Genomic DNA, 15,448 nt, shown 5'->3' with positions numbered 1-15,448 from the left:
TGAGATGGGGTTTAAATGAGTGGGTTTTCTCTAATGTATTATTTGTCCACAACTACAAGAAAAGTACGAGTCAACAACATTATTTGGGTATGAGCAAACAGAATATAAGCTTTTAAAATTTTGATTTTCACTTGGCAGTTACTTTAATGCAAACAGAGCAGCTGCCTAGCATTGTGTTAACATCATTGCTATTACGCTATTTTCTATAAAATCATCATAATGCCACTTTTTACTTTTCATACATTTCTGTCACATTTTTTTAAAGTATTGTATTGTCAATATAATTGCTTTGTGTATAAAATAAGAAATGACTTAATGCAGTGAACTTGGCAGCAAATAGTGTATGAAATAATGAAAGACAACTATATACAACATCTACCTATGTTACCATTTATTATATTTCTCATTTATAGGTCTTTTTTCATTTTCTACATGTATGATTTTTGTTTATCTGGTTTGTTTTATTAAATTTTTTCCTCATGCTTTATAGCGAGAGCTCATGCATTAGGGCCCGTATTCAAGAGACTACATTGGACTGGGCACATCAATCAAACGGTGCATGAACCATTACAGGACGGCAAAAGACCCGGTCAAAGTTCACAGTCAACGCTCACAACTTGGTCAGAGAAAGCAAACATATGTAGAGAAGACCCCTCATAACAGCCAAAGGTTGGGACGGAGTGATCAAAAGTGAATCACAATGGTTAACCAGCCATTCACTACTGATGCAGTTCAAGTGTTTTTTTTTTTTTTAAAACATCACAAGTTGTGCTTGGTCCCCTTTCAAAAACTGCAATTGCCTTGATTCTTGTGGATTCTTACAACTCTATTTAAAATAAACAAATAAGAAAACATGCCAAATGCGGATGAGAAGTATGACAATACAGAAGGAGGAAAATGACAAAATGGGCTTATTCACGAGAGAAGTCCGATTCCAATGAGTATACTTGGATAAAGTACTGTACATTAACATTTCCGAGTCTGTTAGAAATACATTTTGGGTATATTTTCTTTTTTTGGTAACATGTTAATTGTTAAAAATGACACAGAACAGGTCAAAATGATCTACAGTTTTGTACTTTTAAATTGCTACATTAACACAGGGATCCATTTCAATTCATTTAAAAATAAATAGTCCAAAGAGATGACATCGAGCAGTATAAAACACAGTAATCAAAATGAAGTGTCCAGAAACTTTGTACAAGCAAATATTACACATTAAAGAAACAAAAAGCAAATAGAAATCATCTTTGGTGAGGCAAGAAGGCGTATGATGACAGAAGGAAAATTAGCTCAAGTCACCACAACACTCATGGCTAAATATAAGCTAAAATAATTTCTGTCGTTTTTTTGTCAAGCTCTCAACAAATGGTACATGGTGATAGTAAAATGTTGCCTGTGTGTTCAAATAAAAAGCAGTACATAAAGTCCACTGCATCTGTCTGGCAACCACAAGGGTGTGAGCCATCCTGCAAGAATATCTTTCCACAGAAATGTACGTTTCAAAGGCCATATGTACTTTAGTATAATTTATGTCATTCACTGTAAAGGGAAAAAGGAATCAAATCTTTTTCAGAAGTTAATTAGGCCTACTTCAGATAGACTTAGATAAAACATGTCATTATCAGTATAGAAAGCATTCTCAATCAAATTTTCCGAATCAAAAAGCACACGTATATATCAATATTCAAAAACAAACAAACATATCGTCCTCAGACGGTGCAATGCTTTACATCTCACAGCAGAAACAAAGAAAAGACTGCACATGAAAAGTGCACGAGAGGACATCAGCCTTCAAGACAAGAGGAACGGGCACAACACTAATACTTAGGAAGAAGACAGCAAAATAGATATTGTTATGACCACTACTGGGAGGTAAGCTTGAAAGCCTTCTATATATTTGGCATAATCATACAGTGAGTGTAGACAAGGTTTGTCTGTAGATAGCCAACTGATTTCAGTTGATTTTTGCATGTATTGATTTATAAAATGTACCAACAAAATCCGTTTAAAAAATCCCAGGTTTCCAGTTGTACAGCTGTCGTATGTCATGTGTTAGGTTACTAGTGTAAGTGGAATAAACATCATTAAACTAACAAAACATCAACAATCATTCGGTTGACGCGGACAATAACGGAAAACAAGCCTTTACAGTGAGTCATTGAGAAAAACAATCAGACAAAATTCAACCAAATTCAGTGTCTTACGGTCAAAAGTGGAGTGATCAGGAGAGGGAACAAGGGTTTGGCGAGCATCATCCAAAACACAGAACAAATCAAGTCTAAACAGCTGGTAGGAGTAGTATCTTCATCTGAGCCTCCTCTTCCTCCCATGACAACAACCATACACATTTTAGAACAACATAGTCATTCTATTTCTATGAAAACAATCCACTCAGGACTGGAGTGAGAACTGGTCCTGTTCGATAGGCTTCTTTACCCAGGCTCCCAGTCCTGCCTTGTGGAATTCCTTGATCAGAGTCTGCTTGGCAGCATGGTACTCCATCGCTGCCTGTTTGGCGTCATGGTACAAGCTGGGTTTGGCACCTTTGATTCTCAGAGTCTGTGAAAGCTAAAGGCCGGAAGAGAGAGGTTTTAATTGGACTAGAATAAAACACGGTAAGAAATGATTCAACAATCAAGTGAACAAACACGATGTCAAACCTTTTAAATTGAGTTCTTGGAACATAATAAGTCTCAAATACCCAGCCACGCATAGCAACAGCCACCTGAGAGTATATAAGGTGTTGTGCGGGTTAATAAGTATCCTACCTTGCAGTATAGGCGCACCCAGCGGCTGTAGAGGGCGTGCTTGCAGAGCCTCGAGGGCCGTCCCAAGTCGTCCTTGCCTGTCATGGCGTTGATAACCTCTAACCCCTGGTCTCCCACAGCCCAGTTCACACTGAAGTTAGGAGCTTTACCCGGTTGCCGTGCTTCTGCGTTGCTTATTCCTGCAGGGAAGAGAAAGTGACATGAAAAGATTCCTTTGTGAGATATACAGTACTTGTCAAAAGTTTGGAAACACCTACTCATTCAAGGGTTTTTCTTATTTTTTCTTATTTTCTACATTGTAGAATAATAGTGAAGACATCAAAACTATGAAATAACACACATGGAATAATGTAGTAATTTTATATTTGAGATTCTTCAAAGTAGCCACCCTTTGCCTTGATGACAGCTTTGCACACTCTTGACATTCTCTCAACCAGCTTCTTGTGGTAGTCACCTGGAGAGCATTTCAATTAACAGGTGTGCCTTGTTAAAAGTTATTTTGTAGAATTTCTTTCCTTCTTAATGTGTTTGGGCCAATCAGTTGTGTTGTGACAAGGTAGGGGTGGTATACAGAAGATAGCCCTATTTGGTAAAAGACCAAGTCCATATAATGGCAAGAACAGCTTAAATGAGCAAAGAGAAACGACAGCCCATCAATACTTTAAGACATGAAGGTCAGTCAATGCGGAAAATTTCAAGAACTTTGAAAGTTTCTTCAAGTGCAGTCACAAAAACCATCAAGCGCTATGATTAAACTGGCGCTCATGAGGACCGCCACAGGAAAGGAAGACCCAGAGTTACCTCTGCTGTAGAGGACAAGTTCATTAGAGTTACCAGCCTCAGAAATTGCAGTTCAAGTAACAGACACATCTCAACATCAACTGTGTGAATCAAGGCCTGTGTGAATTTTATTTTTTATTTCACCTTTATTTAACCAGGTAGGCAAGTTGAGAACAAGTTCTCATTTAAAATTTCGACCTGGCCAAGATAAAGCAAAGCAGTTCGACACATACAACAACACAGAGTTACACATGGAGTAAAACAAACATACAGTCAATAATACAGTAGAAAAATATGTCTATATACAATGTGAGCAAATGAGGTGAGATAAGGGAGGTAAAGGCAAAAAAAGGCCATGGTGGCGAAGTACATACAATATAGCAAGTAAAACACTGGAATGGTAGATTTGCAGTGGAAGAAAGTGCAAAGTAGAAATAGAAATAATGGGGTGCAAAAGAGCAAAATAAATAAATAAATACAGTAGGGGAAGAGGTAGTTGTTTGGGCTAAATTATAGATGGGCTATGTACAGGTGCAGTAATCTGTGAGCTGCTCTGACAGCTGTTGCTTAAAGCTAGTGAGGGAGATAAGTGTTTCCAGTTTCAGAGATTTTTGTAGTTCGTTCCAGTCATTGGCAGCAGAGAACTGGAAGGAGAGGTGGCCGAAGGAGGAATTGGCTTTGGGGGTGACCAGAGAGATATACCTGCTGGAGCGCGTGCTACAGGTGCGTGCTGCTATGGTAACCAACGAGCTGAGATAAGGAGGGACTTTACCTAGCAGGGTCTTGTAACTGACCTGGAGTCAGTGGGTTTGGCGACGAGTATGAAGCGAGGGCCAGCCAACGAGAGCGTACAGGTCGCAGTGGTGGGTAGTATATGGGGCTTTGGTGACAAAACGGATGGCACTGTGATAGACTGCATCCAATTTATTGAGTAGGGTATTGGAGGCTATTTTGTAAATGACATCGCCGAAGTCGAGGATCGGTAGGATGGTCAGTTTTACGAGGGTATGTTTGGCAGCATGAGTGAAGGATGCTTTGTTGCGAAATAGGAAGCCAATTCCAGATTTAACTTTGGATTGGAGATGTTTGATGTGAGTCTGGAAGGAGAGTTTACAGTCTAACCAGAGACCTAGGTATTTGTAGTTGTCCACATATTCTAAGTCAGAACCGTCCAGAGTAGTGATGCTGGACAGGCGGGCAGGTGCAGGCAGCGATCGGTTGAAGAGCATGCACTTAGTTTTACTTGTATTTAAGAGCAGTTGGAGGTCACGGAAGGAGAGTTGTATGGCATTGAAGCTCGTCTGGAGGGTTGTTAACACAGTGGCCAAAGAAGGGCCAGAAGTATACAGAATGGTGTCGTCTGCATAGAGGTGGATCAGAGACTCACCAGCAGCAAGAGCGACATCATTGATGTATACAGAGAAGAGAGTCGGCCCAATAATTGAACCGTGTGGCATCCCCATAGAGACTGCCAGAGGTCCGGACAACAGGCCCTCCGATGTGACACACTGAACTCTATCAGAGAAGTAGTTGGTGAACCAGGCGAGGCAATCATTTGAGAAACCAAGACTATTGAGTCTGCCGATGAGGATGTGGGGATTGACAGAGTCGAAAGCCTTGGCCAGGTCAATGAATACGGCTGCACAGTATTGTTTCTTATCGATGGCAGTTAAGATATCGTTTAGGACCTTGAGCGTGGCAGAGGTGCACCCATGACCAGCTCTGAAACCAGATTGCATAGCGGAGAAGGTGCGGTGGGATTCGAAATGGTCGGTAATCTGTTTGTTGACTTGGCTTTCGAAGACCTTAGAAAGGCAGGGTAGGATAGATATAGGTCTGTAGCAGTTTGGGTCAAGAGTGTCCCCGCCTTTGAAGAGGGGGATGACCGCAGCTGCTTTCCAATCTCAGACGACACGAAAGAGAGGTTGAACAGGCTAGTAATAGGGGTTGCAACAATTTCGGCAGATCATTTTAGAAAGAAAGGGTCCAGATTGTCTAGCCCGGCTGATTTGTAGGGGTCCAGATTTTGCAGCTCTTTCAGAACATCAGCTGACTGGATTTGGGAGAAGGAGTAATGGGGAAGGCTTGGGCGAGTTGCTGTGGGGGGTGCAGTGCTGTTGACCGGGGTAGGGGTAGCCAGGTGGAAAGCATGGCCAGCCGTAGAAAAATGCTTACTGAAATTCTCAATTATAGTGGATTTATGGTTGTTGACAGAGTTTCCTATCCTCAGTGCAGTGGGCAGCTGGAAGGAGGTGCTCTTATTCTCCATGGACTTTACAGTGTCCCAGAACCTTTTTGAGTTTGTGTTGCAGGAAGTACATTTCTGCTTGAAAAAGCTAGCCTTGGCTTTTCTAACTGCCTGTGTATATTGGTTTCTAACTTCCCTGAAAAGTTGCCTATCACGGGGGCTGTTTGATGCTAATGCAGAACGCCACAGGATGTTTTTGTGTTGGTTAAGGGCAGTCAGGTCTGGAGAGAACCAAGGGCTATATCTGTTCCTGGTTCTATGCTTATTTAAGATGGTGAGGAAGGCATTTAAAAAAAATAACCAGGCATCCTCTACTGACGGGATGAGGTCAATATCCTTCCAGGATACCCGGGCCAGGTCGATTAGAAAGGCCTGCTCACTGAAGTGTTTCAGGGAGCGTTTGACAGTGATGAGTGGAGATCGTTTGACCGCTGACCCATTACGGATGCAGGCAATGAGGCAGTGATCGCTGAGATCTTGGTTGAAAACAGCAGAGGTGTATTTAGAGGGCAAGTTGGTTAGGATGATATCTATGAGGGTGCCCGTGTTAATGGCTTTGGGGTGGTACCTGGTAGGTTCATTGATAGTTTGTGTGAGATTGAGGGCATCAAGCTTAGATTGTAGGATGGCTGGGGTGTTAAACATGTCCCAGTTTAGGTCACTTAGCAGCACGAGCTCTGAAGATAGATGGGGGGGGCAATCAGTTCACATATGGTGTCCAGAGCACAGCTGGGGGCAGAGGGTGGTCTATAGCAGGTGGCAACGGTGAGAGACTTGTTTTTAGAGAGGTGGATTTTTAAAAGTAGAAGTTCAAATTGTTTGGGTACAGACCTGGATAGTAGGACAGAACTCTGCAGGCTATCTCTGCAGTAGATTGCAACACTGCCCCCTTTGGCCATTCTATCTTGCCTGAAAATGTTGTAGTTAGGGATGGAGATTTCAGAGTTTTTGGTGGTCTTCCTAAGCCAGGATTCAGACACGGCTAGGACATCTGGATTGGCAGAGTGTGCTAAAGCAGTGAATAAAACAAACTTAGGGAGGAGGCTTCTAATGTTAATATGCATGAAACCAAGGCTATTTCAGTTACAGAAGTCATCAAAAGAGAGCACCTGGGGAATAGGAGTGGAGCTAGGCACTGCAGGGCCTGGATTCACCTCTACATCGCCAGAGGAACAGAGGAGTAGGATAAGGGTACGGCTAAAAGCTATGAGAATTGGTCGTCTAGGACGTCCGGAACAGAGAGTAAAAGGAGCAGGTTTCTGGGGGCGATAAAATATCTTCAAGGTATAATGTACAGACAAAGGTATGGTAGGATGTGAATACAGTGGAGGTAAACCTAGGCATTGAGTGATGATGAGAGAGATATTGTCTCTAGAAACATCATTGAAACCAGGTGATGTCATCGCATGTGTGGGTGGTGGGACTGAGAGGTTGGATAAGGTATAAAGAGCAGGGCTAGAGGCTCTACAGTGAAATAAGACAATAAACACTAACCAGAACAGCCATGGACAAGGAATATTGACATTAAGGAGAGGCATGCTTAGCCGAGTGATCATAAGGGTCCAGTGAGTAGTGAGGTTGGTTGGAGTCACGGCGATTCAGACAGCTAGCCGGGCCATAGGTAGAAAGCTGGCAGAAGATGGAGGGAGGTCTGTTTTTAGCCACCTCGTGCGTTTCCGTCGATAGATTAGTGGGGTTCCGTGTGGTAGAGGGGACCAATCCAATTGGCAAAATAGTTATAGTGGCCCAAGAAAATAGTTTGATAGACCTATTCAGATAGCCGATAAGACAGCTAACGATTAGCGGGCCGCAGATGGGCGTTCAGGTTACGTCGCGACAGAGGGGCCAGTTGGATAACTCCCTCGGGCAGATAACGTCGGTAGTCCAGTCGTGAAGGCCCGGGGGGCTCCGCATCGGCAGTAAAACGGGTCCGGATAGGTGATTGTAGCCCAGGAGTGGCTGATGGAACTCTTCAGCTGGCTAGCTCCGGAATAATTGATGTTTGCTCCGGGATCGACGTTAGCCAATAGTCACTCGGATAGCAGCTAGCTAGCTGCAAGATCCAGGTGTAAATGTCCAGAGCTTGCGGTAGAAATCCGGGGATATGGAGAGAAAATAGGTCCGGTATGCTCTGGTCTGAGTCGCGTTGTACAAAACTGGCGATAGCTTTTCGAGCTAAGGGATAGCTGATGACCGCCAACCGTGGCTAGCTGACCGCCAACCGTAGCTAGCTGAACTCCAACGTTAGCCAGTGAACTGGCCAACTTCTGGCTAGCTTCTGTTGTGGATTTCAGACTTAGAAAAAATATATATAAAAAGATATGCGAAGAAAATATGTAAATATATATATATATACACGGGACACGACAAGACGAGGACAAAGGACGTCTGACTGCTATGCCATCTTGGATTCAAGTATTCAAGAATCAAGGCCTTCATGTTCAAATTGCTGCAAAGAAACCACTACTAAAGGAGAAGAGACTTGCTTGGGCCAAAAAAACACAAGCAATGGACAGTAGACAGGTGGAAATCTGTCCTTTAGTCTGATGAGTCCAAATTTGAGATTTTTGTTTCCAACTGCCGTGTCTTTGTGAGACGCAGAGTAGGTGAACGGATGATCTCCGCATGTGTGGTTCCCACCATGAACCATGGAGGAGATGTGATGGTGTGGGGTTGCTTTGCTGGTGACACAGTCAGCGATTTATTTAAAATTTAAGGCAGACTTAACCAGCATGGCTACCACAGCATTCTGCAGCAATATGCCATCCCATCTGGTTTGCGCTAAGTGGGACTATCATTTGTTTTTCAACAGGACAATGACCCAACACACCTCTAGGCAGTGTAAGGGCTATATGATTCTATATGTGTTATTTCATAGTTTTGATGTCTTCCCTATTATTCTACAATGTAGAAAATAGTACAAATAAAGAAAAACCCTTGAATGAGTAGGTGTGTCCAAACTTTTGACTGGTACTGTATGTTTTCAGGACAATCCAGGGGCTGTGTCTGACGTAAACGAAGTAGGATCAGGATGTAGGACGAGTAGGACGACAGCCAGACCCCTTACCGCTCAGAAGTGGCCGGTTGAGGTTGAACGTCTGAGGCAGGTCCTCAATGTCAGCGATCCTCTGGTACATGGCTCTGGAGAGGTGGTCTGCGTGGTACAAGCTGCCCAGGATAATGCTGGAGAAGTAGATGGGCTCTGTGAAGTAACACATCAGAGAGCCCTGGATCCCAACGACGTTCCACCTGAGAGAAGGGCGGCAGTGAGAGGTGGTGTTAAAAGGGAGGCACTGCTTTTTGAGTCACATGACCTTTTGAGTCTCACCACCTCAAAGCACAGACATTTCTGAGTGCACGATACGGATAAGACCCAAGTCTAAGTTAAAAAAATATTCTTGACATTTTGGATTTTACCCTGAAAACATTTCAATCAATCTGAACGCAGAGGTTGAATTTGAAAATGTCTTCCTGTGCCCTGTTTTTCTCCACCTGATAATGCAACGTGGGTTGAAGAAAATAATATGTAATAGCCTCTCAGTTGGACGTTTCCTATTTTTCGAACGCTAAGCTCCACTTTTAGTGATGAAGGGTGTTTATTGCCTGGAGTCAGATGCTATTCAAATGATTCTGATTAGTGCATTCCTCAGGCTAGCTACCCTCTCTCAAGTCCCAATCACTCTGCCAACAGAGCAGTGCTACAGGTGTGATTATGGTAGAGCTGTGATTAGCCCTTTGATTAATCTCCACGGAAATGGCATCCCTGCTGGGAGTGCCCTAGGAACTGTAACAGCTGCTCAAACTGCAGGTGTGTAATCATGAACAATATTGTTGATTTACACCCTTTAGATCTCAGTAAAGTTTGTTAGATTGTTTCTTCAAGGCTTGTTCTCTGGGCTTTTTCTGTCCGTGTGATTTGCTCAAGCAAAAGCCTTTGCGGCCATCTCTGACTCGTGAGAAGCCGGATGAAGTTCACAATAATGGTGTAAATGGTAGATTTACATTGTTAGTGTTTTTATGAATATCACATTTACATCTTCATTCCATGAAAATGACTGGACACCTTCTGTATGGTTATAGTTTGACTGGTTGCTAAACTGTTGACATAGTAACAAGGAGTGGTGTCAAAGACAGATACAGACCTAGCGATCTTGTCACTGCAGGACATGGTGAGCAGCCTCTCTCCCTGCAGTACACCGTCCCAGGTCTGGATGGTGTTACTGACTTTCACAGGGATGGTCCCCTCCCCAGACTCTATCTTGGTCCTCAGCTGACCACGAGCTTTCCTGTTAGGGTGCCTGTCTCCCTGATCTATGGATGACATGGAAAGGAAATAAGCCTTACAAATGGTGAAGAAGAAGCATTTTAAAATGAAGAAAAAGATGGAAGAGCCGCCTAGGGAAAAGTCTCACCCTCAAAGGCAGCCTCATGGGGGGAGAAAATGCGCGCGTCTCCGCAGGGCGACGTGCTGATGTACAGGTGGAACTGCACGTTGTCCTTTAGACGGAAGCCCTGCTTGTTCTCACACCTCGTGAACATCGACTTCTGCTGCTCCTCTCTGTTGTTACTATGGCAGACAGACGGACAGACAGACAGACAAATGGACAGAGAGACAGATGTGTGGTAAGAAAAGGGTAACCGTTTCTCTACATTTGACATTTGTTTCTTCTGGTAAAATGTCATTTTTTGAGTGTTGTTGATCAGTCAGTTCCTACTAACCCAGTCTCCGTGGTTACAGTGACTTACCTGAGGAAGTGTTCCAGCTGTGCGTACAGGTACCTAAGGAGGGAACGACGAGCAATGATCTCAGCATGGCAGTCGTTCAAAGCCAGGCCGCGGTCGCTCATGTACTCGCCGTTTATACACTTGGTCCCCGTTGTAACACAGATCACTTGTGCCTCCTTGACATCGGTGCCTGGGTGGGATGTGTGGATTGTGAGACAAAAACGGGTTAAAATGGTATATAAACGACATAGTCTACTGAGTACACTATATCATACTTTTTCTCTTGTTTCATGATGAAGTGATCAAATCAACTAGGAAATGTGAAGTGATACCTATTCCACAATGTAAAATACACAAACATCTTTTGATATTAGTCTCTAATGAAACCCCCAGTTGTGATCCATGCAGCACCAGTGGGGCTCTCTCGATTCGACAGAGAATCAGAGATTAACAATCAAGTTAAAGTAAAAGTTCCTTTGGGTGGGAAAAATAAAGTTATTCTAACAGTACCTGTTGTCATGACAATGCCTGCTAGGACTTTCCGTCGCGCGTGCGGGGATGTGAAGTTATCCGTCAGCTCACTGAACTTGTCAACTACCAGACCGGACACAGCATCAGCTAGAACCTGAAACAACCACCGAGCAGAACATGAGATACACGGGATTCCTGCATCATAACAACAGAAGAAAAACCCAGGCCTTAAAACCAGAGACTAAACCCAGACAGAATAGAAGGAAATACACAGAGAAGTGGAGGGAGGAGAGGGGAAAGTTCCTGGAGAAGTTTAAACATTATGATCACCACCTTTCTGGCTTATCATATTAGCTCTGATCTATGATCAATTGGAAATCTATCCAAAACCCCCACATGAATGTGTACATTAGAAATCACAGAGGCAATGACAATCCAGGGTACCCCTAAGAGACACTGCTTTCTCAAACTGAAGCTCAGGTAACAGAACAGAAGACAGGCTAGTGCAGTATAATAGATTAGAGGTGCCTACTTCTTCAGGGATCAGACATACCAACTGCAGATAAAAGGGTTTAGATAGGGATGAGTGACAGACAAGACACCAGGGAGCTTAAACGCTGCAACGCAAATCATCCATCCGCTTCATTGACTGATCTGCTCTAAAACAGGCCAACGGAGCAGGCAGCTTGTCTAATCAATAGGTATGTTTGAATAGCATTCAGGAGCTGATGTTAATTAAGATTGCAGTTTAATTGACCTTGCCTCGTCAGTCGTTATCTCAGCCAGGAGGGATTAGGGGTACGGGATTAAGTGATGTGTAAATAGATTTCAGTGTACACAATGCAACGTGGAACGTTCAAGGCTGTAATGCACCACTGTCTCTCAAAGCCTCGTCTCCTTTTCAATTAAGCCCTGTCAGGGGCTTATAATGAGCTGGTTAAACCATTAAGTCAATTAAACTGATAATAGTTAATAGGAAGTGAACACTGAATACTGCCTGCAATGAAGGATTAACCAAACTGACATATCTGACCATTGCTCTCTTATTTCAAGGGGTTATACCACCCAGATAGAGTTAAGACGATTCTCTGCATACTACTACAATTGTTCTACTGCTCCACAAGATTTCCGATGGGGAGAAGGGGTTTGTCCTGCATTATAAGTGTACTATGTGCTATTCTGTGGCTTATATTCAAAGTAAAGCTTTTCAAATAACCATATGAAACAAGCATGTGATCCAACAGTCTCTGAGTGAACGTGTTGTGGGCAGTAGTAGTTCTTACCTGTGGCAGGTGCAGTTGCAGGCCCTCTCTGGGTATGGGCTGTCTGGAAGGTGTCTGGTCCAGTTGCATGTTAAAGAGGGCAGAGAGAGCAGCCTGCGCCGCCCGGGCCTTGGCCAGCTTCTTATTGCGCCCTGAGCCTTGGAACGTCTGTGTGTCCACCACCACGGACATGGCAAAGTTCTTGGCGTGGCTCTCTCCGCTCTCTGACACAAATTCGTACTTCAGCCCGGGTCGTAGTTCGTTGAGGATCATGACAGGGTTCTTGGCAATAGCGGGGGAGACGAAGGCTGGGACGGAGGAGGTGGGTGGTAGGCCTAACGAGGACTGACTCAGGCCGGTAGTACCTGAGTTCGCTAGCAGGGGGTACTCTACTAGTCCCAGGGAGCTGAAGGAGCCATTGGTGCCGTTAGAGCCCAGGTAGAAGGACTCCTCCGTAGGGGCAGGGGTTTCAAACCCATTAAACAACATGTCCGGGAAGTCGGCCTGGTCAGAGGTAAAGTCTGTGTTGACCGTTAGCGTCCGACCCATTGCCATGTGTGCCTCGGAGGCGTTGGGGAACTGAACGAACGACCGCAGAGCCTTCTCAGCCGAGTTGAGCTTAGCCTTCTTCTTGGTGGGGCCGGATCCCTCGAACAGCTGCCCATTGACCTCGACAGTCATGACGAACACGGGCGCGTGGACCGGACCGGTCTGAGACAGCAGCTTGTACTGCAGCCCAGGCTTGATCTCATTCAGCTGCATCAGGGCATTTTTGGGCAGAATGGGCCCGGGCATTTTCTTACGCTTCTTGGGCCTGTACTTGTTATTGTGATGCCCATTATTACCCTCTTCTAAGGGGCGCTTCCTGCCCCCTCCACACCCTGCACTGCCCCCATTAGGGAGGTGAGCTGCCCCCTCACTCCCCAACCCCTCCTTGGAGGAGGAGCCCACGTTGTCCAGGTTGCGGTTTTCCTTAACGTCGGTGCTGCTGGAACCTGCAGTGCCCAGAAAGAGTAACTTACAACGCCTTCGTTGCAGGATCTTGTAAATGTAAAATTTATAGATTCCTTTATCTCTCTTTGTAACTGGACAAGTGATGTGTGTTCCTTTGTATGTTATATTTTCAAAGAGTTCTAAGTAGTCCTTATAGAAAACACTGTATGTTAAATACACAGTAATATTAGTATCACCACTAACCTCCAATACAATCAAAGGGGGGGGGGCTGAATAAAACTTGATGAAAGGACTGATTTCTGAGGAAAATCGTTCGATTTTATTTATTCATGTATTTTTCAGAATAAGCACTACCAAAGACCTAGGTGTCTTTGGTAGTGTAAATGTAAGTGTAAATACAAAAGTAACCCCACCAAAATGTCGAAACATTTCAGTGTTGTCATCTGGCTCCTGATTATCTATTCATCTGTGTTATTGAAGAACGGCCTCTCAAAACTTCTAGAAACATCCTGTGAGGGACTGCATGAGCAATTGAACTGTAAGGCTTGTATTTATCATGGTATCAATAAACGAGGTGTAGCTGTGGTTGGGGGAACACATATCGCCAAGTCCTGATTATAAAGCTGATGGAACTTGGTGTAAATTTTCATTTATAACATCCTCCAGCAAAAGCTCGATAGGTTACTCCTTTCGGCGCTCAGGGATAAAATACATCCTTGTACAAAATGCAGGAGGAGAGAAGAAGGTAGCGACAACGGGGCTTGGAAAGAAGAGGGACAGAATAAGGATCACCACCTCCCAAAATGGAGACAAACAAACAAGTGTTTTCTGGGATTTTCATGCACCACCGCAGTCAAAAACGTATTCAAATAATCATTTTATTTTCATTATAATTTAGCTCTGGACCAAGCTGTATATCATCATTTTATAAAACAAAGTGTACAGAGTATATAGCGGTAAAGTAAATAACAAGCATGCACGAGAAAATAGAAACAGTGTAAAAAACACAATGCTGCTAGAGCCCAGCGCAGCAGGAGTGGAGTTGTGATTACAACCCTGTTGGGAAAGAGAGAGATTATTGAACAACAGAGCGTTGTGATTGACCACGCCATGACAACACCGTCCGTCGCCAACCATGCTCAGTTCTGACCCACATGCACACACACACGCCAGAAAGCCCTTGAGTAACCTTGGCAACGTATGCCCGTCGGCCTGCCAACAACCCTCCCTGTGTGCTGTGCAGCGAGGACGTCCCTGACCGACACAGTAATCCAAGTGAGCTCCCGTCTGGGTTGGGTTTGGTGTAACAGGGAAGCGGGAGGATTAGGGCTGTCCTAACACATAACATGTCCTAACATCATAACTGTCAAGTGTGTAATGGGATCTATGTGATGGTCCTGGGGCAAAGCACTGCCAGCCAAAGCACTGCGCTGAATGAATTCAACATCTGCTCCATACTGTGGGCATAGATACATACAGCCCCTCTCTCTCTCTCTCTGTACCTTACAACATGAGGCAGCCACATTGGGCTTGGAATTTTTTGTTGTCGTTGTTGCCAAACCCTGTATTTTGACTATAGAAAGAGAATCCTTTCCTCAATAACCCTCCCAGGCTTGTTGCAGGCAGTTTAAGGCTGAACTATAACTGCTCCCAGAACCTAGAGGAGGTACTCTGTGGGATTTTAGAAGCTTTGAGAAGAGGAGCAGGGGGTCAAGCTTAGAATCCGTCTCTTAAAATGGTCTGAAATAACGCAGGAGATATCCCCTCATCTCCCCCTGAATGGGAGATTAAACTCTGATCCTACCCTCCTGAGCCAGGAAACACAGTCTGATGACACTTTCTCAAGGTCAGTCCGACACAAACAAATCAGGGAGAGGAGATGTAATACATTGTAGGCCTACAATTCGAGATTCCTTCCAATAATGTTGCGTTATTGCTAACAGTATTCAATTTGAAAACATATAACCAAGTAAATAGTTTTGCACTACTAGGGATATTATATTATTAGTGTGTGTAAGCACTTCACAAGCATAACAGCAAGTGGAGGGACCAGTGTGGTGAAATGGGGGGGGGGGGGGGGGGGGGCGACTCACTCATGCTCTCTTCTTCATCTCCCTCCATGGTGAAGAACCTTGGCTGGTTACCAGGCTGCTTTACACCAGCTCGACCTGTAAGAAAGAAAGACAGACAGACAGACAGACAGACAGACAGACAGACAGACAGACAGACAGACAGAC

General features: G+C 44.2%; 1 protein-coding gene across 7 annotated transcripts in view; it reads right to left on the bottom strand.

The window, feature by feature from the left end:
• Positions 1-376: 376 nt before the first annotated feature.
• Positions 377-15,448, bottom strand: part of LOC106575210 (double-stranded RNA-specific editase 1) — a 67,077-nt gene continuing 52,005 nt past the window's right edge. For all 7 annotated transcript variants that reach the window (XM_014151559.3, XM_014151563.3, XM_014151564.3 and 4 more), the window contains 9 exons: positions 15,305-15,379; positions 12,279-13,252; positions 11,035-11,149; positions 10,546-10,714; positions 10,212-10,366; positions 9,942-10,110; positions 8,867-9,048; positions 2,772-2,950; positions 377-2,571 (listed from right to left, as the gene is read on the bottom strand). In XM_014151559.3, coding sequence (XP_014007034.1) covers positions 2,395-2,571; positions 2,772-2,950; positions 8,867-9,048; positions 9,942-10,110; positions 10,212-10,366; positions 10,546-10,714; positions 11,035-11,149; positions 12,279-13,252; positions 15,305-15,379 — 2,195 coding nt within the window. In that variant the 3' untranslated portion in view covers positions 377-2,394. The remainder of the gene's footprint in view (positions 2,572-2,771; positions 2,951-8,866; positions 9,049-9,941; positions 10,111-10,211; positions 10,367-10,545; positions 10,715-11,034; positions 11,150-12,278; positions 13,253-15,304; positions 15,380-15,448) is intronic.

The sequence above is a fragment of the Salmo salar genome, chromosome 17, assembly GCF_965601325.2.
Source record: "Salmo salar chromosome 17, fSalSal1, whole genome shotgun sequence".
Taxonomy (NCBI): Eukaryota; Metazoa; Chordata; class Actinopteri; order Salmoniformes; family Salmonidae; genus Salmo; species Salmo salar.
The sequence above is the reverse complement of the archived record's forward strand: the minus strand, read 5'-3'. Positions and strand labels throughout refer to the sequence as shown.